The 21,379-nt window shown below is 40.7% G+C and overlaps 1 protein-coding gene across 1 annotated transcript in view; it reads left to right on the top strand.

Annotated features, from left to right (window-relative positions):
• The window catches only part of DENND2B (DENN domain containing 2B), a 149,426-nt gene that overhangs the window by 57,926 nt on the left and 70,121 nt on the right, over window positions 1-21,379 (top strand). The window contains exon 3 of the mRNA XM_077784286.1: window positions 7,216-7,320. Coding sequence (XP_077640412.1) covers window positions 7,241-7,320 — 80 coding nt within the window. The 5' untranslated portion in view covers window positions 7,216-7,240. The remainder of the gene's footprint in view (window positions 1-7,215; window positions 7,321-21,379) is intronic.

Genomic DNA, 21,379 nt, shown 5'->3' with positions numbered 1-21,379 from the left:
CCTGGGGTTTCTTATTGCCCTTTCAACTTTCTAAAAAATCTCTTCACTTTCTTGTTTCCCATTTGTGTTTTTATCATAGTATGTTAGCTATCCTTCACCTCACCTTTGCTCTAGCAGTCTTGAACTCTTCTGATGTTTGTCTGGACCTCACCCCTCCTATCTACTACTTCTTTTGCATACATCCTCTGTTTCAGCAGCTAGGAGGGAGGTTAGGAACTTAGGCAGGGCATGGACACACCTTTCAGTCAGGCTGCTCACACCTCGTTGCAGTTGATCATCCTGGGAGCTCAGGGGACCTGGGTTTATTTCTTTTGGCTTGGGACATGTAGAGTTTGAAGGAGAAGGAAGCAGTAGCCAAGGTGTTCATAGACATGAAGGGAATCGAAATCAGAAAGCCACTGTGCATGAGAGAGCTGCTCATTTCCTCAAATCAGGCCAGTTTTAAGCCTCCATCTCTGGTACAGCAGTGGTATTTGGAGGTTTGGATAGATTCCTGAGGTAGTAGAAAAAATAGGAGTTCCTTTGAGAAAATGGGCTGTTCAGCCAGATGCCAGAATGTGGGTGGTAGGTTTTAATCTCTGGCACTGAATTTGCAGATCTTACCTCTAAGCAGGTTTCCTAAGACTGTGACTGAAATCCGTATCAGAGCTCAGAGCCTCTGCATCCTGCAGATGTTGCTTTAAGTGCAAGAACATAATTTCTAAATGTAAACAGATACCTTCCTGAAAGGTTCCTGCAGAAATCCCTAATACAAACAATGGACTTACTTGCCATCCCATTTGTTGCTGCTAATGCCTGTGTCCAGGTTAACTTCTGGATGTACTTTGGATGCAGGGGAATTAAGATCTTCTCTAGGGGAATTAAAATCTTCTGTGTGCCTTTCTACAGATTCCCTGGGTAACTGCCAAGAGCTAAAGAGACAGACCCAATGTTGTTCTCATATCTTTGTACAAGCCAAGACAACTTTGGCCAGTGTTTTCTACTTACATCCATGAGGTCTCCAACCCATACCTCATCCTCCCAGGGTGCTTTTATATCATAATATTGAGACAGTCCATGCAAATTAATAGTTTCTTCACTGGAAGCATTAGCATTTCCAGCTTGGGTATCATGGGCAGGACCTGCTTCTGGGAGATACTGGCTCAGAACAGTCACTAACACACAGTGATCTAACCAGAAGGAGATTCATGGTATCACCACAGGTCAGCTCTTGACCTTACTGAGGTATCCAAAGATGATTGCCCTTCTTCCCATTATGTGTTATTAAAACACTTTGCAAGGCCTATAACTGCTAATAATTTTACAATTCTTACTCCAGCAGGGCTCTGAGTGGGAGCCATGTGTGCCTGACAGTCAGGAAGGGAGGTGTGCTGACAACTCTGGGCACAGCAGCTTCTGTAGGATGGCTGTGACTCGTGTTTTGCCTCAGATGAGGCTCTAGCAAATCAAAACCTACAACAGTTGCAAAGGCAGAATGCTTCTCGTCTGTCTGGCAGACTTTGTCAGTCAGCCTTGGTGAGAGGAGCATTCAGTCATGGATGTCAGCTCAACTGGGGAGTTCCTTCTAAGACTTACTAAGACTTTTGTCTTTGTTTGTTCACTCTATAAATTACATTGGGATGTTTTAGGGACTGGTCACACCCTGTGGGAAATACCAAAGGACATTTTCTCATCTCTCTATTTTCTCATTTATTGCATCCTTTGTGACACAAGAGATATTAATGGGAAAAGAACCTTTGTTCCTCAAAGCTACCCAACTCTCATTCCTTAGCAAATTTATAATTTAGTTTTTGTGTCACAAGAAGCAATTCATTGTTGTGCAAATGGTGTTGATGTCACTATTAGAGCATTATGACTTCACTGAGGAGTAAGCAACAGGAACAGGTGAGCTCCTGAGACTTAAATGGTTGTTTTTATGCAAAAATCCTGAGGATGAAGGGGAAGAACAAAGGAAGAATAATACCAAAGAACTGTGATATGTGTTTGGCATAGTTTCTAAGTAGACCCTTTCTACCCTGGTATCTCAAATCAAGATATTTAAGCTTGAAATAGTCAATGTATTTTTTAAAACCCAACCCTTTTCTTTAGCCTACACAGGGAAGGACTAATTTCTGATTCAATAACAGACATATTTTCTGTTCATGCCTCCTTCTCTAAATGTCTTCTTCCTTGTTTTTCATGTTGTTTTCCTTCCAGTTTGGAAGCTGTGATTGCCCTAGGATTGCTAAAGGTAATAGAGGAGCTTAGTCCTAAGTTCTTATCTAGTTCAGGCTTGGACTGAATCTAGTTCAGGTTTGGACTGCAACATATTTCAAGTGAGGTCTGTTCTCTCCACCAGGTATTGCCCATTCAATTAAGGAGTGGGGGAAGAATAGTTTGAGAGAAGATTAAATGAAGTAATTAAAAGATAAAGTAGGGCAAGGAAGACAGAATAAAGGCACAAAATAGGAAAGAACAAGAACATCAGAAAAGGGAAAAGCATTTTAGGTTGCATAAAAACAGGAAAGGAGGGTGAAAGGTGCATGGAGAGCTGTCTTTGCTTTAGGCAGAGTGCCTGGGGGATGTAACTTCTTTCCCCTTCAGTAAGTGCTGCATCATCAGTTTCCCAATAGTACCAGTTCAGTTCAGTGGGGACTGAACTTCTGAGAGAATGGTTTGGGCATTGCAAGGGACAATGGCAACCAAGTTCACCACTCCTGCTGGTAACAGTAGGAAGTTTGTACTAGAATTAAAGTTGCCACCTAGCTATGAAAGCTTAGCAGAGAGACTGGTCACTGACTTGGTTGAAAACAGGCTGTGGATTATAGGGAGGGAAATTTTGGATGAGACTGTGGAGTTAACCCCAGTCCAGAGAACAGATATTCCTGATGGAGTTCTGGTAACAATGTTCTCAGGAGTCTCTGCAGGCGCCCTCTCAAGGCAGGAATCTTTAAACATTTTATTGGACTTTCCAGTTCATCAGAACTGATGTTTTTCTGGGAGGACATAATTATCTGTTTTACTGGAAGGGAGTAGGCAAATTGCCACAAAGCAGGCTGCAACTCCTAAGCAAGGGTTTGTCTGCACTACACCTCTTGACACGTGGATAAACTCCCTTAAAGCACTCAGGAAAGCAAATTAACATGTTAAGCTAACTTCTTAATGGCTGCATTCTATTGCAGCTATTGTTAAGAGAAAAATAACTAGACACATCAATTATTATAAACATATTTGTGAAAATTTGTATTTGTTGTAATTTTTCAAAAACATGAGTTTGTTTTAGCAGCCTGCAGTTCTTCCCTGTTATGACTTCCTGTTATGTCTCCAGGTCTCTGCCCTGTGGGGCAGACCAAAGGAGTAGTATATTTTAGATCCCAGATCAGTGGAATTTCAATGTGCATGAAAAACTCTAGTAGATTTCAAGTAGATTTTAAGGCATGTTAGTGATAATGCCAGGAGAGGGCTTGGGAACCTACTTTCAGAGGCTCCCTTCTCAAGTCCTCAGACACCACACATAAATTCTTCTGGGTTCAGTGATACTCATGTTCCACAGAAGGAGAGGAAGTAATCAGTTCTTGAGATGTGCTAACTGATGGACACTGTGTATTAGAAAGCAGAAGGTTTTCTTGAGGCTATAAAACAATTTAAGCATTCTGTGCTGCCTTGACTTTCCAGGTGCTTGCTCCAAGCCTCAACCCATTTCCATTTACAGCTTTCAGCGAAAAAACCTGCCAGTTTTTCAGTAGTGGGACTGAGAGTGGGTGCTTCCAAAGTGTTGGGAAGCTTTAGGAAATTAAGAATAATTTTAAACTGCAGAGGGGAAGAGCAGAGGATTTACCCCTCCTCTGCTAACACCTGTTAATGGAATTAGGCATTCAGTGGTGCTGTATTGTTCATTAGCCCAAAGTGTGGTGGCTTTCAGTGACCCATAAAAAAACTCCAAGCCATAGTTTAATTTAAAAAGTGTAAGTATACCATTAACAGGGGGAAGATGGTCCATAAGGAGTATTCTGTTATTGGAACGTTTTGCAATTATAAAGATCTGTTAGGAAACGTCCACTCTGTTGCAACCCTTTTTAGTCAGGATGCTGAACCTTGCCTGGCACGAGCAGCAGATCCCATGTTGCATCAGATAATTTTTCATATTTGTCTGTCATCTTTAGGTTTTGATCCTGATAAATGGTTTGTGGAAATTTTAGGCAAATTGATACAATGTTTCTACCATTTGGGCTCATTAAATTGACAGTTTGAGAGCTATCCTAGTGAAATTAGTGAAACCATGTCTGCAGCACAGCACAAATTATGGCTGAATAAGAGTTTCAGAGGAATTCTTTACATTTACAAATAAAACAGAATTCTGCATTTTTAGACCAGGATTGTTAGATGGTTTATGAGACAATGCAGAATCTGTGTCACATGATTATTTTTGGATTTGTTTTTAACAGTATGTCACAATACTTGAGACATTTTGGTTTCTATTGCTTTGTGAAGAATAATTTGCAAATACTGTAAGGTGGAATACTCTCATTTAAGCCCAAGGGATGTGATTCTGACCCTACAAAGATTCAATAAACTTGCAGGCTGTCAGACTAATTTGAAGGGTCTAAAATAACTTTCTACATAATCTTAACATTTAATTTAGGTTTTCTTTTCTTGTTTCTTAGTCTCTTTTTTTTTTTCCTTTTATTTTTGAGGTGATGTGGAATGGTGTGTGGGTGGGTTTCTTGGGGTGCTATAAGTCCTTCCTTACAGGCACCTCTGCAAATGGCTGAATACTTTTCTGCCATGTTCATGTTGTTTACATTTTTTCTGCATATGCTGGGATGATACCAGCATCACCTGCATTAATATATTCATCCAAAATAAGCTTTAAAGGAAAATAGAAAAGTCAGTTGATACCACCATATATATCATAGTCCCAACTGCATGGGAAGGAGCACACCTATATCAGTAAATTTGACATATCTTGAGAAATTGTCTTTAGGAACTCAATTTATCTTTAGATTAAAACAAACCACTTTGTTGTACTTGACATTTAAGGTGGCTTTGAAATGTAACATTTAAATAATCACTTATTTGAAATGTTGATGATGATTTATATCAAGCTTTGACATACTTTTCTTCCCTCCCTCTCACCTCCCCATCTGAGTTTGCATTTGGGAAAAGTGGACTCTCAAAACCAGCAGCATAAAAGCACACTATATTTTTTTTAATGTGTCAGATCAGTCTCACATCTTTTTGAGAGTCTCTTCAGCTTATTTTTGTCTTGAACAGAAAAGCAAATCTTGGGAAATGAATGTTGCACATGCATGCTAACAGCTATTGTTCTTATGCTGTGTTTATCTCTCTTGTTTTTCTCACATTAAGTGCTAATAAGTGATTTAGATTTAACACAGTAAAAGTATTGAGCTGGTGTGTGGAAAACATTAAAAAAACTGCTTACTCCCTGTGGAATGCACAGTCCTAGAAAGCTTGGCCAGCATTAGCAGGCTGCCTTTTTTGTCCCAAGCAATCCCTTTTCCAGTCGGAACAGGCAGTTCTGTAACAGTCCTGTAATCTTGATAATGTAATGCGAACAATAACAATGAGACACTGGAGGAATTTAGGGAGCTTCAGTGTAGGAAAAAAATGTTACCAACCAGGGGAAAAAATCTCTGCTTAATCTGGGAAAATTGATACAAGACAGCAGAGAAGGACAAGTAGACCTGGAGAGTGTGGTCAGCATGATTGACTCTGCCTCTGGAGCTGCAGTCTGCAAATTTTCTGACAGTGTTTGTGGCAGAACTGCTTGGAATAAAGTGGTTTAGAGAATGTTCTTTGACTGTGATAGGTCTGTTAGTACAGGGATTTTTGTGTGTTGTCAGTCCCCAGTTTGTTGCAGCATCACATTACAGTGGCTTCTCAAGCAGTCTGGACTTCCTGTGGGTTTGAGTAAACAAGAACTTTCGTAACACTCCTTATTTTTGCATTAGCTGTGCTGTTAATGGTCATACAAATTGATAGTTCTGGTCAGACCCTGGGTGGCAGTGCTGTAAACCATGGTAGATACTTTAGTTTATAAACTGAGCAGCATCTCAGAAACCACCCAGACTGGTGCCAGTAGAGACACAGAATCCTTCATAAATTACTCCTGTAGCATCAGGTGGAGTAAATACTGTTCATTTTCTTTCTCAAGAGACTCTGCTAGCATTTTAGGAATCTTATCACAACATGAAAATACATTCCTCCCTGATCTTGCAAAATATTTCTCAGGAGATTACAATGACAGAATAAATGGCTGCTAAGAACTGTGCTTTACACTGGAAAAACATGGGATATAATCAATAGAGGAGCTAATGAGATCCCAGTGATATTAGGGATTCCTGCTTTTGCATCCCTTGGTGACATCCTGGCTTTTTCCCTTCAGTCACAATGTCACAGCATGACATTGCTATTAAAAGAGTAGAATGAAGATAAAATAAATCATGGTACTGGGCTGCCTCTTTGCAGTGTGCAGCAATGCCACAGAAGTGAGACCCATCTTCTGGGTCTAACTTGATGGACGGGGGAATTAAGTTCACTGAAATTAAATTCACTGCTTTTGGGATTACCAGATTACTATAAAACCAGCTAGGAATTGATAAAGATCCTTTATATTACCTGAGATTTTAAAAGTGTCCTAAGACAGCTTTACTTATAGAATCCTGAGGCCAATAGAGAAAACTGCTTGTGACATTGTCATATCACAATCAGATTTGAAAATTATATTCAAAAATCCATCATTTAATAATTTTCACTATTAGAAAATATTTCCCTATCAGAGCTGCACTTTAAAGGTTAGAAAGCTTTTTTTATTCCTTGGGATAGCTGTGGCGTGGTCAAACTTCCAGCTATGTTGTTTGCAAGTATCACACAGAGCTGTTGCTGGGATCTCCATATACCCTGATGGATACCACGCCAAACCTGTGATATTTTGTCAGCTTGGTGTCAAGCTCTGTTTGTCAGACAGGCCAGCACCTGAAGCACACACCTATTTCCCACAAGTTATTTCCATTTATAGCACTGGGCTGTGATAAACTTGGCTGTGGATGTGCAATAGCAGCAGTAGAGGGTTTCGCTTTTCAGGATCATCACTACTCTGATTGCCTTTTATAGAATGAGAAGCAACCTGGACTTCTGCCTTTATACGGAATAGTAGTTCAATGAGTTAATTGTCATTTGGGCTTGTTGAGGCTTAATTGACCTTTCTTCTCACAGATATCCACATTTCTAGAAAACAGAAATGACCATGACTGCCAACAAGAACAGCAGTGTCAACAGCAGAGCTGGAGGGAGTAAAGTGCCTCAGGACACTCTGGATAGGTAAGTGGAGACTTGCAGGATTTGTAGATTTTGAGTAAAGTTGGTCTGTGCTTGGAACAAGATGTCTGTTCAAGGGTAAGCAACCTCTATTCTGACACAAAGAGCTTTGCTGGGCTGAGGGAATTTTTTTCTATAGGGAATGGAGGAGCCAAGGTATGAAGAAAGGTTCCTTATTGAACAACTGCTGCTCATGGGCTGGTTCTGATGGGAGTGATTGGAAGGAAGGACCTGTGTGGAAGGTGCTGTATAGAGCTCAGAAACTTGGGCTGAATTCCTCAGCAATGTGATTGCATGCCAGCTCTCCTGCACTGTCAATCTCCAGTTGGTGTTTTGTGTTGGTTTGGGTCACATTTCCTCTGCTGTGTCTGCCGTCACAGACCATGTTGTAGGCTAGGCAGCAGGTGGGAAAGGGCTGATTGTACAATACAGGGCTCATCTCTGTTACTTTGCTTTTTTTCCTTTCTGTAGCATTAAAATAATTTGCAAAGTAGATTACCTTTGTAATTCACAGATAAAAAACTAAACTTTTAAAAAAGTGCAGTCAAAGAAAGATGCAGACAACCAGCATCAATTCTTTTTTTTTTTAAATTAGGTATATTATGCTGTGGTAGAACTCAGCAGTGGTGGGTTCCATATCCTTGTACACTTCCCAGTTTGTGTGTTTGTCAACTCCTAGTACAAAACAGTAAAAAGATAAAATACTGAGGGCCAGGGTGGCTTAAGGAATTTCTAGAGAGATATTAATACATAGATATTAAAAACAGTTCATTAATGATCTCTGGAGTTCTCAAGTTTATTTTCCTTCCACCAGTGCAAACAGATTGGTGCTGGGAACTTGGGTCTAGACTTTGGCAAACTTTGCACAAGTCTTTTGTTCTGAAATAATTTCCCTTCTGAATAGCTTAGAAAGTACTGTGGGATACTGAGTTATTGGATAGTAGCTGTCAAATAAACTCTTTCCTTATCATCTGTTTAGATTAGAATTTATCAGGAAGAGCTTTTGTAAGTACAAGTAAGTGCCTGAAGCTAAGGAAAATCTTTAAGTTGCACTTGCACAACAAGGGACGAGATGAATAGGTGGTCATGCGCCATTTCTCCATCCATCATTTTGCCTTATGTAATCTTCACCTGTCTCTGAGAAATCCTGTAACAGGGTGTTATTTGAGTCAACCATGAGCATTCTTCATTTGAATCTGACTGTAAATCAGTATTGTAAGTGCTGCCATCATAAAAGTTTAAAGCTTGCAAAATTTATTGTAAACATGTTCAAAGATTCACTTAAACTGAGCAGTCACTGTCTCTGTTTAGTGTGGGATTTGACTGGGCATTTGGAAACCTGCAAATGTGCAAATGTACTTCATAATCTGTGGTAGCAGAGTTTCAGTTAGTGCTGATACTGGCATAACACAGGTGTAGCAGTCTCCTGGTTGCTAATATATATTTTTAAGAGTTATTTTCTTGTCAATCTTAGTTTTGATGAGGTTTATTGTTTCAAGGTTCTTCAGTTGATGGTCTTAAAGGTCTTTTCTGACTTCAATGATTCTGTGATTCTAAGAGGCAAAGTGTGATTCAGGGATATGGTGACATCAGCTGGTTCAACATTTTGTGATTCCTTATGGTCAGAAGCAAAGGTCAATAAAATCTCTGTAAGACTTTGTGGTTACTTTGGCTGTGATTCAGATCCCTGTAGATCATGGATTTAAATTTTAATAATAAAAATCCTCAGTGGAAAGAAGGTGTCTTCATGTAAACATCCATACAGCTGCATGCTTTGCAGGCATTAAGATTCTTGCAGTAACTAAAATTCCCTTGGTCCTCACCAGAGTGGGAATTAACTGTCATGAATCACCAGAGCCATTTTTCCACCAGAGTTGTTTGAATGGCACTTCAGGAAATGAGGGAAAGATGGAGAACAGAGTGGGAACATTTGGGAGGATAACTGTGAGTTTCACCTGAGAATCTGGTTGTGGGATTCATGGGTTTCTGCTGTGAGCACAGGAGGGGAAAAAGAACTCTTGGATCCGAAGAAAGTGAAGTATTTTAAGTAAAACCACACTAATGCATTTTTTTTAAGTTACCTGAAGTTCATTTGCCACTTGTTAAAAACTGAGATTTTTGTGTGTGTTAGGAGAGCAAACTTGACTGTGCCCTGAATGGGAAAGTTGTAGAATGACAAGGGTGGTTGAAGGTAGGAAACATTTTCACTACAAGAAAAGAGTAGATTCATTTTAACTCTTCATCCTAGAAACGATTGAAGGGGAAGAAAAGTATCTGAAATGATATATGGAACAGGTGTGATAAATAGGGAAAAATACTCTTTCCATTTAAGAACAAATACAAATCCAATGAAACCAGAAGACAAGGGGTCGAGAATCAGTTGAAAAGAAGACACTTTTCAGCAGCATGTTTTTAAACCATTAAATTTACTGTTATGTGATGCTGCAATCAGACAAATCCATGGAAGAAAAATCTTCCAAAGCCTTTTAGTCATAGAAATAAAATCTCTGAGTCAACAGACTTAAGCTGGTTAAGTTGCGCTGCACGTTCTTATTCTCTTCTCCAAACACCTGCTAACTCTCATGGTCAGTGACTGAACCTTGGACCAGGAATGCTATTTTGGTCCAAGCCAGAGGGAACATTCTGATGTTGTTTGGAACAAGAGTCAGTTACAGGAAGCAGATTGGAGAAATTGTTATGCTTACAAAAGGAGACTCTGGCTTTCAGTGAACTTCCAGGGTATGACTTTAATTCTTCCTTGTGAGTCACTGAGGTGAATGCCAAGGAATGGAAGGATAGGAAAGCACCTTGTGAGGAGCTGGAAGTGACTTCTTAGCAATTCTGGCAGGAAACAGCTCTGTGAAATCTTCTTAATCCTTCAGCAGGGGACCAAGGAGCCCATAGCATGATTGCAGCTAGTGCACAACCATGACCCTGTTGCATCAAATGGGTTTGATTCCACCATAGTTATGAGGATCAGTGTAACTCTGAGGAAACCTTAAGAGAATAGAAATCTCAGAAAGGCATAGTGGTGTTTCCTTACAATGTGGCTTGCTTTCCCTTAGCAAATGATTTAATATTTATCTGGAGTATTTGTGTTTTATCAGAAACTCTATTATTAGTATTTGTCCAAAACTTGTGTTTTCTCCAGTGCAATCAAAGGCAAATGTAGAAATGGCACTACTATCTTTGACTTAAAAATCACCACTACACTGTACTGTATTAAAACAGGCCAACAGTTATGTCTTTGAAATAATGCTCTAGTTAGCAAAATACAGCTTTCAAACTTGTAGGCTGTGTAGTATGACAGATACAAGGAGTCAAAAAAATCCTGAACACAATAGTTATATATTAATATATCATTATATCTTAAATTTGCAGCTCAGTTTGAGATGCTAAATGCAACAAGGACCAGTCCAGAGCTGAAAAATATTTTGTGGCTACATAATTTCTGTAAATAATTCTTAATGTCTTTATCTCTGGCTAATATGTCATCTCTTAACTCTGCATCTCAACACTTGAGCCTTCTCAACTTTTGCAGTAACTGAAGTACAGGAAGGGTTTGTTTTTAGGGGACCCCATTGATTTAGTTTTTTATCTGAGTTCATTGCCTGAGGCATAAATAATGCCAGATTTTGGAGATACAGACTTCTTCCAGTGTATTTGTAAGTGGCAGAATTTCTCTTTGCCTGTAAAATTTTCTGTGGTGCAGTGTGTGCCTTATCTATGGGACCCAACTTGGTGAATAGATGAGGGCTTTGGAAAGCTCAAAAACATTTTACAGAAACAATTACAAAAATTAAGTTTGCTGCAGGTAAACATTTTACTAACATGGTGACTTTGGTAGAAAATATAGAGGGACTGCCGTGATGAGCTAGAATAAACATATTTCAAATTTAGTGTCTCTGAGTTTGACTTGGATAGCCAAAGCAGAAACCAGCCCTGATTCCAGTTCTGGAAAAGGACTGTGTCTGAGACAAACTGTTCTCAGACACAGTCTATGTGTCTGAGGAAAGCTGTGCCACTGGAATCACAGGTGTTTTGTCACAGTCTGGATTTTGTGATGTGGATTGTTGTCTTTCCATCCAATCTCCACAGGAAAGGTGGTGTCCTCACCGGAGGATGTTGGTGGAGAATGTTCTCCAGCTGAGAAATCATGATTTATTGACACAATAAACTGGGGGCACTCATGTCAGCGAGTGCTATAGCAAGATACCAGAGATTTGTGCAAAAGAAGGGTTACATCTGCAATTTGTAATGAGCACCAGGTTACAAAGTGTCTATTCAAATAAGGCTCATAAAACTTCTTTCTAAATACTTTTAGTTGAATCTTTGAACCAAATACGCTCTTACTTAGTTAAAACTGAAATCTGATATAATGAGTTGGATCTTCTTGCTTGGGAAGAACTGAGCTGAGTACCCACATACCTCTAAATAAAGGCTTTGGTTTTTATCTCCCAGCAGCATGTGAGGACATTCCTGCTGTCACTGACAGTGTGTCACCCCCATTAGCCTAAATTGCTGAGATATGTTTGCACTGGCTTTGTGGCTCAGAACTTTCTCCTTCTCCAAAGTTTAAGTTAATAGGACAGAAATTTAATTGGTGGAGCTACCTTCCTGCAGAGAAGGCAATAGAGATGAACCAGAGTCTGGACTAATATAACTAGAGATACCTCAGGAGCATTTCAGGTGGATTGTTTATAATTCTGTAAGTATCAAATAAAAGAATGACTTCCATTTTTTAACAAATTAAGCCCATGGTGTGGTTACTAGAAATTTTGTTTTGGGTTGGTTTCCCGTCTCCATCATGTACACAGGTCCATGCTCAGCTGTTTCGCATGCATGTCAAGGTCCTGTGTTTTATTACTGCATTTTTCTCAAGGCAGAAACAATATTAGAAAGGTCTTCGAAACTAAGAAAACTTCTAGAAAAATCTTAGTTGAAGGAAGACTTTGTGCCTGTGCTTCAGCCTTAAAAACCTGAGATGTATGATCACTTCCAAAATCAGTCATACTCAAGCCAAGCTCATTCAGTTTTATATCAAATGTATTTATTTATTTTAAAATGAAATTATTTCTTGGTCCACATTACGAAATCCAACCAAAATACTTTGTTTCCCTTGAAAGGATTATGTGGTTATGGGCTAGGCAGAAGTCTAGAAATATTTTGCCTTAGGAACTGACACCTCCAGAATTCTTAAATAAAAGAAGGTGTAGATACATCCAGTACTGGAGTTAAGCAGTGCCCTGATGTCAGTGCTGGAGTAGTGCTGGCAGGTTTTTTTCTCTGCTGGCTTGTCCTTAGAGTGCTTTATTCTCTTTCCTTTCCTCTGTAAATTTTTAATTTCAAAGCTAATCTCATATCTTGAGGAAAACTCATCTGTTTAGGGACAACGGTCATCTTCAGAGAGGCAGTGTCTGTGCAGGACTTGTCTCTCATTTAGAGACATCCCTTCATGGATGCAAATATAGGGCCTTTTGTTTGTGTTATCAGATATGTAATAATATTTAATTCTTATTCATTCAACCCTTCTGCTACTCCTAATAGGAGAAAAAAAATGCAAATTAACCAGTGCTCCTCAGCTCTGGTTTGAACTGTAGGCACAGCCCAGATTTATTGTCAGGTCATTAATGCAAATGTGATCCAGTCTGCCTGCACTGGCAATGCACCTTGTGACTAATGCAGAGGAGCTGTGCTCACATCCAGGGTGGATGATTCCAGGGGCAGATAGGGGAGGACAAGACTGAGCAACTCCCTCACCAGTAGTTACAGAGCCTTGGGAAGGAGAGAACGCTGCATCCACCACAGTGGAGCCCTAGTCCTACTGTAAAAAAAAAAAATATATATATATATTATCAGTAAGAGAAATAAAATGTAATTAATTGCAATTATGTGTTTCATGTGAATTTAAATTAAAAGACTATGGGGTTAATTCCATACCCTGAGTTTTCTGATTGGAGAGCATTGTGAAGAATGCAATTACTTGCAAATCAAAAGATGCATCTTCAGCTCTCTGTATTGCTCTAAAGCAATGAGGTTTTGATCTTAACTGAAATTCTAATTTTCCTACTAAATTTGTGTGAATTCCATTGTCTTAGCACACTTATGATATTTTTTTCATCTCTTACCCTTTCCTTGCTTAATATGTGGACAGTATTGCTGTGAGTGATAGCAAAGCTGCTTGTTTCCCTTGGGGATGGCTGCATCTCAATTACAGGTGAAAGGCTCCACTTTAATTAAAGGTGAAAAGTGCTCTCTGCCTGGGCTTACACTTAGCACATAGGAACTGGGAAAGCAGCAGGCCTAGAAGTGGTTGCTGGCTGTTTACAACTTTTGACATTTGTGCATGGTTTGGAAGGTTAGTAGGTACTGTTTTGTGCAGATTTGGGCATGCACATTTTATTTGAGGTCTCTGAGGAAGAGGGAGTGAGAGCAACTTGAAAAGGAGAGTCAGTTATGTATGCCAAAAGGAGGAAGCCAAGGCTTTTTTTTATTTTAAAATAAAAAAATCTGTCACCCCATCAATTGTGGGCCAGCCAGAGTGGCCATCAGGGACTTTGTTAGAGCAGCAAGAGGTCAGTGGTGTGAGTTAAGCTCACTTGGTCTCAGCATGTCCCAGCCTCTCCCCACTGCCTGGGCTGTGGGAGATCTCCTGGCAGCTGAGCAGGGCTCAAGGCAATGAGGCACTCCACACTGAACTGCTGAGATGGATTTTCCTGCCAAAAGTATTTGCCTACTGCTCAGAAGTACAAGTGAGAACATTGATGGACTCTCTTTGAATTTGTGAGAAAGAAAAACAACAAACCTCCTGTAGAAAATGTTTATTGCTTCAGAAGAGAACCAAGTTTTAATATTTTGACAGTGAGGTTGAGAACAGGAAGAATAGTGATTTAATAAAATTCTAAGACTAAGCAATATGCTCAGTTATTGGAGCTGTGATGAAACACAGCTTTTTAAATTTTCTTAAACCACTGAGATTTAGAAAACCATACAAATAAACTTCACCCAAATAATGATAAAAACTGAAAAGCTGATATGAAATCTGTTAGCAAATATTGTACCCTTTCCTTTACAAGCAGAAACAGCCTGAGCCACACAGCTGACAATTTTTCAGCAGCTCAGCTCCCAGCAGTGCAGAGTTCCATTTGGTTCAGAAGGGAATAAGAGCTGCTCTTTACCCTGTAAGGCTGGAGGTGCATTTGGGACATGAAGCTCTGGCGGCTCAGCTCTGAACTGAGCCACTGGAGGTGGGAGGGCACCTACTGCCATCAGGAACAGAAACATTTGCAGTGGGAACCAGTCAAAGTGCTGGTTCAGATGACCCTGAAGCTGGGAAGGGTTTGAATAGAGGCTTTGACTGTCCCGCTGCCGTTATCTGGGCGAGCGGCAGCGCTGCCACGCCGATTTCCGACGTGCCAGGCACCATGTTCCCCTCCCTCGCGCTGCTGGGCACTGCCCTGGCCTGGCAGAGCTCAGGCCATGCTGGAACTCTGCAAGTCACCTCAGCAGGGCTGCAGGAACCTCTGAGAGCACAGTGGCCTACAGACATGAGAGAATAATCTGTGAGATGAGGTGACAGCTTCTAGTTAGATGGAGAGATAGAACTGAAGAAGTGGACCTGATTCTGGATATATCCTTTGGGCTTCCCAAACAGTGGGGAATTTTGCTATTCCATTTCTATTGCTGGCTGGTTTATTTCACTTTAATTTTAAAAGTCCATTCAGGAAGAATGCACTTGTCAGTCAAACAAATCACTTTTTCTTAGCTGGAAATATTATCACTATCTCCCCCCCATTTGCATAGGTTCCTAAGAAAATACCCCAGTAAATCCTAACATTTTGATTGGATTTTGCTTCATAAAGCTTCAGATCATGTTGACTTTATTATTACTTAGAGACTACAGGAATGTAGTGAATTCCTTGCCATTGTAATTTAATTCTCATGACACTTGGAATGCTTTATGTTTTTATATGAAGAAAATCATACCTTATCATTAAAATTACCTTTTCTATTAAGATTTATATTTGCCAAACCACTGGAAACTAAAACATTAAAAAGAGAACCTAACAAGTCTTTAAAAAACAGAGTTCTAGATGAGAGGTTACACTAAAGAGGCTTTTTTTAATGCAACTCTTGCAGTATGAAGGCTACTTAGTGATTAAACCAATAAGGATTGCAGTGTTAGTCTATCTTTACAATAAGGTACTCAGGGGTACTAATAAACTTAGATATTTTTACAGGAAATTATTAAGAGCTTAATTTTTGGAAATGTTTCTGATCTGTTTCTAGTGCTTTTAGTGCATTGAACTGTAGTGAATAGAAGCAATAAAGAAAGACACGTGTTAAAACACCCACAGGATTTCCCATCTGTGCAGTATTGGAGAATCAGAGCACAAGTTTTATGTGGATTTGTTTTTTGGGTGACCATAAGAATTGAGACTGAAGTCCTTAGGGAGTAGGACCTAGTAGTCATGTGCATAACATTTTACATCATAATGCCAATATTTAAATTTTTTCTGGGATGAAACTCTATTGCTTTCTGGACCAGGGAGATACTGAAAATCTCACTGAAAAGATCATCAAAGATGCAAGTGATGAGCATTGCAAATGATTTTTCATGTTCTGTGAATATCTGTCCATTTAAGAGCTGTCTAAGACACTCATCTCTTTACACTGGCACTATTGAAAAGCCACCAGTGCGGGAGAAGAATTTCTGTTCTGTGCCCTAATCAGTCTGGATTTGAATCAGAGCCTTAGAAATGAAAGGGTCTGTGTTGCCTTATCAGTTTCCTGCACTGTTTGGTTATCCTAAAAAGATATTTTCCACTTGTGCAGGGTACAACATTAAAAGAAGACACAGCAGAATTCTTGAAGATTGAATTTGAAAGGAAGATCTGAATGTAATAAGACAGATAATATATGTTTCTTCCCTGACTGGAAAAAAAAAAAAAAAACATTTGCCTGGGAAAACAAAGCAAGGAGTGCATAGACATAGCATCCTCACAGGCTTCATCCTCTAAATAGCATAGCCACAATTCACCAGGCAATACTGTGGGATGAGACTGGGCATTAGCTCAGTCTCCACACTGAGCATGAACCTTCAGTTCACACTTGAGGAATGAATATTGATAGCAAATGGCCTTTAAAAGCAAAGTAAACTCCAAGCAATTTTCTTCAAGCAGGAAAACAGAGGCTAATGGAAATACACAGGTTGCATCCATATTATTAAAATATATACCTGCAAAAATGCCTGTAGTTCCTGGGAGACTTTTTTGAATTGTGACTTTTGTCACAATTCCCATCATGCACTCTGAAGTTATTTCCATTCTGGCCAGGTCCTGTGTATAGAACTGGCAGTGTGTCACAAGGGAATGTGCCACATTTCCTTGGCACCAGGGAACCCTGGAGCTGTTGAGCAGCAGACATCTGGTAGGATGGGCTTCAGTGCTGAAAGCACAACTAAATATACCATTGTGACAGATATGATGTTCCTAATAACTAAATAACACTACAAAAAATGATTTATTGAGTCAATCCATAAAATTCTATTGTAGTCAATGGGAATGACATCCCTTGTAAGAGCCTGACTGCTTTTTTTGACAGCTTAAATATCCTGTTTGTTATTAACCAGATATGAAAATTTTGCCCAGAGCATCCATATGTTGCTCCTGAAGTTCTTCGTTAAAGCACTATTTTTATAAAGGAAATATTTTATGATTATCATATTGATGAGGAGCTTTATTGCTAATATATGTTAGTATTTTATTGTGAGGAGCTAAAGGAAATTGCTGAAGTACATGGGAAGTATTAATTTGTTTTCTTCTCTCTTTAGTTATAGAAAGCAAATGTTAGGCCTGTAAAACAGGGTCACTTCAACATAGGTGATCCACAACACTGTGGCTGTACAGTAAGTTCTTTTTTTGACAGACAATTAAGAGCAGCTAATAGATGGAAATGGTATTTTTCATTTTGGATTCCTAGGATAAGCCCATCATGCATCACAATTTCCTAAAAGCAAGCTTTTTCCAGGTAACAGTAAAAGCAGAATAAATGGCAATGGCAGTAGAAAGGCTTTGTGATTCAAATTCTGCTAGTTAAAATCTCAGAAGGTCCTTTTAACAATGCTGGTACAGGGCCTTCAGTGCTGGGATGGGCAGCGCTGGTGCCACTCAGGCGTGGGTAGTGTTGGTTAATCCTCCTGCTGCCACAGCGTGCATGTCTCCAGCTGACTCACCTGCTTTGTTGTGCAGTGGGACACTCACCCTGACTCACCCTGGCAGCTGGGGCCAGAAGAGGAGCTATCAGTCCACATAACCTCATAAATGCCCAGTAATGAGGCTGCTCCCACACCAGACCTCTGCCCCCTCGATTTGTGCTGGGCTGGGAAGCCACTTTATGTCAACACAGGCGAAAGGGAGATGGCAGACAGCCTGTGGCCATTTGTTGGCAGGGATCTGAAAGCATTTGAATGTGCATTTTTAACCTCTCCCTTTCCTGTCAAACAGTCCTGTCACCCATGTGGGCTTCAAGATAGGGGCTGAGCCTGGCAGGCTTGCTGTGTGTGTGTGTGTGGTTTTGTCCTTGACACGGCTTCTATGAGTTCTTTAGCATCAGACAGCTAAAGGAACTGAGGACTGCCTCACTTCAGAGCTTCAGGAACGAATTGCAAACTGTTGCTTCCTGTAACTTTAAAATAAAAACTCATTTTTTTATGGGCTACCATGAGCAAACTTCTGGCTCGCCAGATTTCCCACACACCGGTGCCTTCAAAGCCAACACGTGAGATTGCAGAGAAAGGCTTTGCTCCTGTTTTGTTAAACATTAACAGCAGTTTCCTCCCCTTAAGCACACAAAGGGACAGAGGTTTGACAAACCCTCCGTGTGTCATTTGCTGCTTGACAAGTGAAGCAGGCAGCGTTCAGGGAGCACAGAGGCATGGACTGAGAATTCCTACATCTCCACTCTGCATCTTTCCAGGAGGGAAAAGCTTCTGAGTAAGTCTGGGTGGCAGTGGTGGGCAGTTGTGTGCTTGTCAGAGGAATGAGAGGAGGAGCAATACAGCAGAAGGGAAGAGCATGAAGTGCCACAGCGCTGAATTCCTTAGTGCCCTTTCCCATAATCAATTTTGCAGGAGATGAACTGTCTACTCAGAGGCAGGAACTCAACACCAACATTCTGCTTACTGAACGTAGCTATAGCAATAGTTTTAAGTTCCTGAGTTTGCAGTTCTGGTGTAGGAGAAGTGACTTTGGGGGATTAAAACTCATTTTTACAGCCCTTCTCTTCCCTTCTTCCCTCTGCCTCTCTTGCTCTCAGGCAGAACCTCATCTCTCCAAGGCTAAATGCTTGTTTCTTGTCTATTTGATGAGATTCCTTTTTATCCTTTTTCATTCTTAAAGAGGATGCCTAACTTGATTTTTAAGTTATGCAGCAGTGTTCATACCCATGCTAAGCTGAACTTGGTTTTATTATATAGAAAGTCCAAGGAAAGAGACCATAATTGTTTCTACTTAGACTAAATATGCCTAACAATGACTGTACTTTTCTAACTGTTGAAATGAAAACACAGCATGAAATGAGGTGCTGCTGGCACAGTTTTGTGTGTTGTGTTGGTTTTTCTTGCTGCTTTTATACACAGATGTTGGTATTGCCTCACTTGCACCATAGCATTTTTATTTTCTGAATGCTTTGCCTGGTGCTACCTATGTAACTTCCTGTAGGGACATGAAACAGCTTTTTCCTGGAAGTGAAAGGATGTGTGATAGGAGAAATATCTTCTTGCTTTTAGTTGCTCTAAGTTAACATTTAGTTGCCCTAAGTTAGGCAAAACTTTCAGTTTACTGTGCAGCACTTCTGTTGCAGGGCAGTGGCCGCAAAGTGTTTTCATCATTAGGGTTATACTGCATACAAATTCTCTCATAAGAAGTAAAAAGTGAAGTGAAATGTTAATATATATTGGCCAGCTCCTTATAGAACATAGCGTAAAACTAAATCCACAGTTTTATAAGAAGCTGAGGTCTTGTGAGAATCAAAAGCTTATAAAGGATATAAATCCCCTAGCTATTATTCTGATTCCAAATTTAGGCTTGAGATCCCACAGGTCTTGTAGGTGTGGTGCTGAAATCTGGTCTGGGAGGCTCGTTTCAGCTGGATGAGTAATGGACACGTTTAAGTTACCCTTGATCGTGGTGAAGAAAGTCGTGGGGAGTGTCTTTCCCTGACCTAGCTCTGCTCCTGTTGACAGTTATGGGCAGCAAAAGGCAGAGAGAAGCCAATGTCTGAATCTTTTGGAAAGTTTCCTTTAGATCATGTTTCTGAATATTGGTGTGCACAATGCTCCAGCACTGGCTGATTGTTCATTCGTTAATATGCAGTGAAACTGAATTAGGGCCAGATGTAGCCCTCTGTCAAGTTAAATTTAGCCTTGTCTGGACTCTTAGGTAAATAAGTATGATAGCAACAAGCACTGCAAATCACAACTTGGGTTTTTTCTTTTGCCTTTTTCCCCCTTTTTTTTTTTTTTTTTTTTTTTTGCCAACAGATTGGGGAATAAATAGATCAAAGAGTTTTTCAAAGCTATGTTCAACTAAGCAAAAACCCCAACAACTTTTGGCTGGCTAAATTTTTTGTAGGATGCTCAGTTGTGGGTATGCCCAACACATTTCCTCATTTTCCTGGCTTGTTTAGCTAAAAGTAGAGTGAAGCACACTGTAACCAGTCAGATGTAGTTGCCTAATTTAATTATGACTGCAAATGTTATTTAAATTGAAACTTTGTTTTTCCTAAGTGTGCATTTGCACCAGATCAATGCCTTAAATCTTCCTGCACTAACTTTTGCGTCAGTTTGGACCTTCAACATCTTCTCCTTAGCAATACTTGATTTGTTCTAACATAAGCCAGAAGAAAATCAAACACTGGTTAATAGATTTTTAAAGGAAGTGAATGAAAAGAAATTCCCTCATAAATTCAAGTCAAGTTTATAACTTATTATTCTGTAGAAAGCCATTGTATTGGCCAAGGCCGAGCCCATCAGTGACGATGGCAGCGCCTTTGGGATGACGTATTTAAGAAGTGAAAAAAGTTACTGTGCAGGAGCTATTGCAGCCAAAGAGGAGAGGAGTGAGAAGATGTGAGAGGAACAGCCTGCATGCACCAAGGTCAGTGCAGAAGGAGGGGGAGGAGGTGCCTCAGGCACCAGAGCCGAGATTCCCCTGCAGCCCATGGTGAGGCAGCTGTGCCCCTGCAGCCCATGGAGGACCACGGGGATGCAGATATCCACCTGCAGCCTGTGGAGGAGCCCATGCCAGAGCAGGTGGATGCCTGAAGGAGGCTGTGACCCCATGGGAAGCCCGTGCTGGAGCAGGCTCCTGGCAGGACCTGTGGACCCGTGAAAGAGGAGCCCACTCTGGAGAAGGATTGCTGTCAGGACCTGTGATCTCAGGGTGGACCCACACTGGAGCAGCCTGTTCCTAAAGGACTGCACCCTGTGGAAGGGACCCAGCCAGAGCAGTTAATGAAGAGCTATAGCCATGGGAAGGACCCGCCTTGGAGAAGTTTTTGGAGAACTGTCTCCCGTGGGAGACACCACGTTCCGGAGCGAAGGAAGACTGTAACTCTCTCCCATGGGAGAGACCCTGTGCCGGAGCAGGGGAGAAGTGTGACTGTATCCAGTGGGAGCAACCCCATTTCAGAGCAGGGAAGAAATGTTCCTGTCTGCATTGGGAGGAACCCCATTCCAGAGCAGGGGAAAAATGTTCCTGTCTGCATTGGGAGGAACCCCATTCTGGAGCAGGGGAGAAATGCTCCTGTCTCCCGTGGGAGCAACCCTATTCAGGAGCTGGGGAAAAATGTTCCTGTGTGCATTGGGAGGAACCCCATCTGGGAGCTGGGGAAAAATGTTCCTGTCTGCATTGGGAGGAACCCCATTCAGGGGCTGGGGAAAAATATTCCCATCTCCAGTAGGAGCAACCCTGTTCTGGAGCAGGGGAAAAGTGCTCCTGTGTGCATTGGGAGGAACCCCATTTGGGAGCAGGGGAAAAATGTTCCTGTCTCCCGTGGGAGC

Source organism: Lonchura striata, chromosome 6, assembly GCF_046129695.1.
Source record: "Lonchura striata isolate bLonStr1 chromosome 6, bLonStr1.mat, whole genome shotgun sequence".
Taxonomy (NCBI): domain Eukaryota; kingdom Metazoa; phylum Chordata; class Aves; order Passeriformes; family Estrildidae; genus Lonchura; species Lonchura striata.
This window is presented reverse-complemented; position numbering and strand designations above follow the sequence as displayed.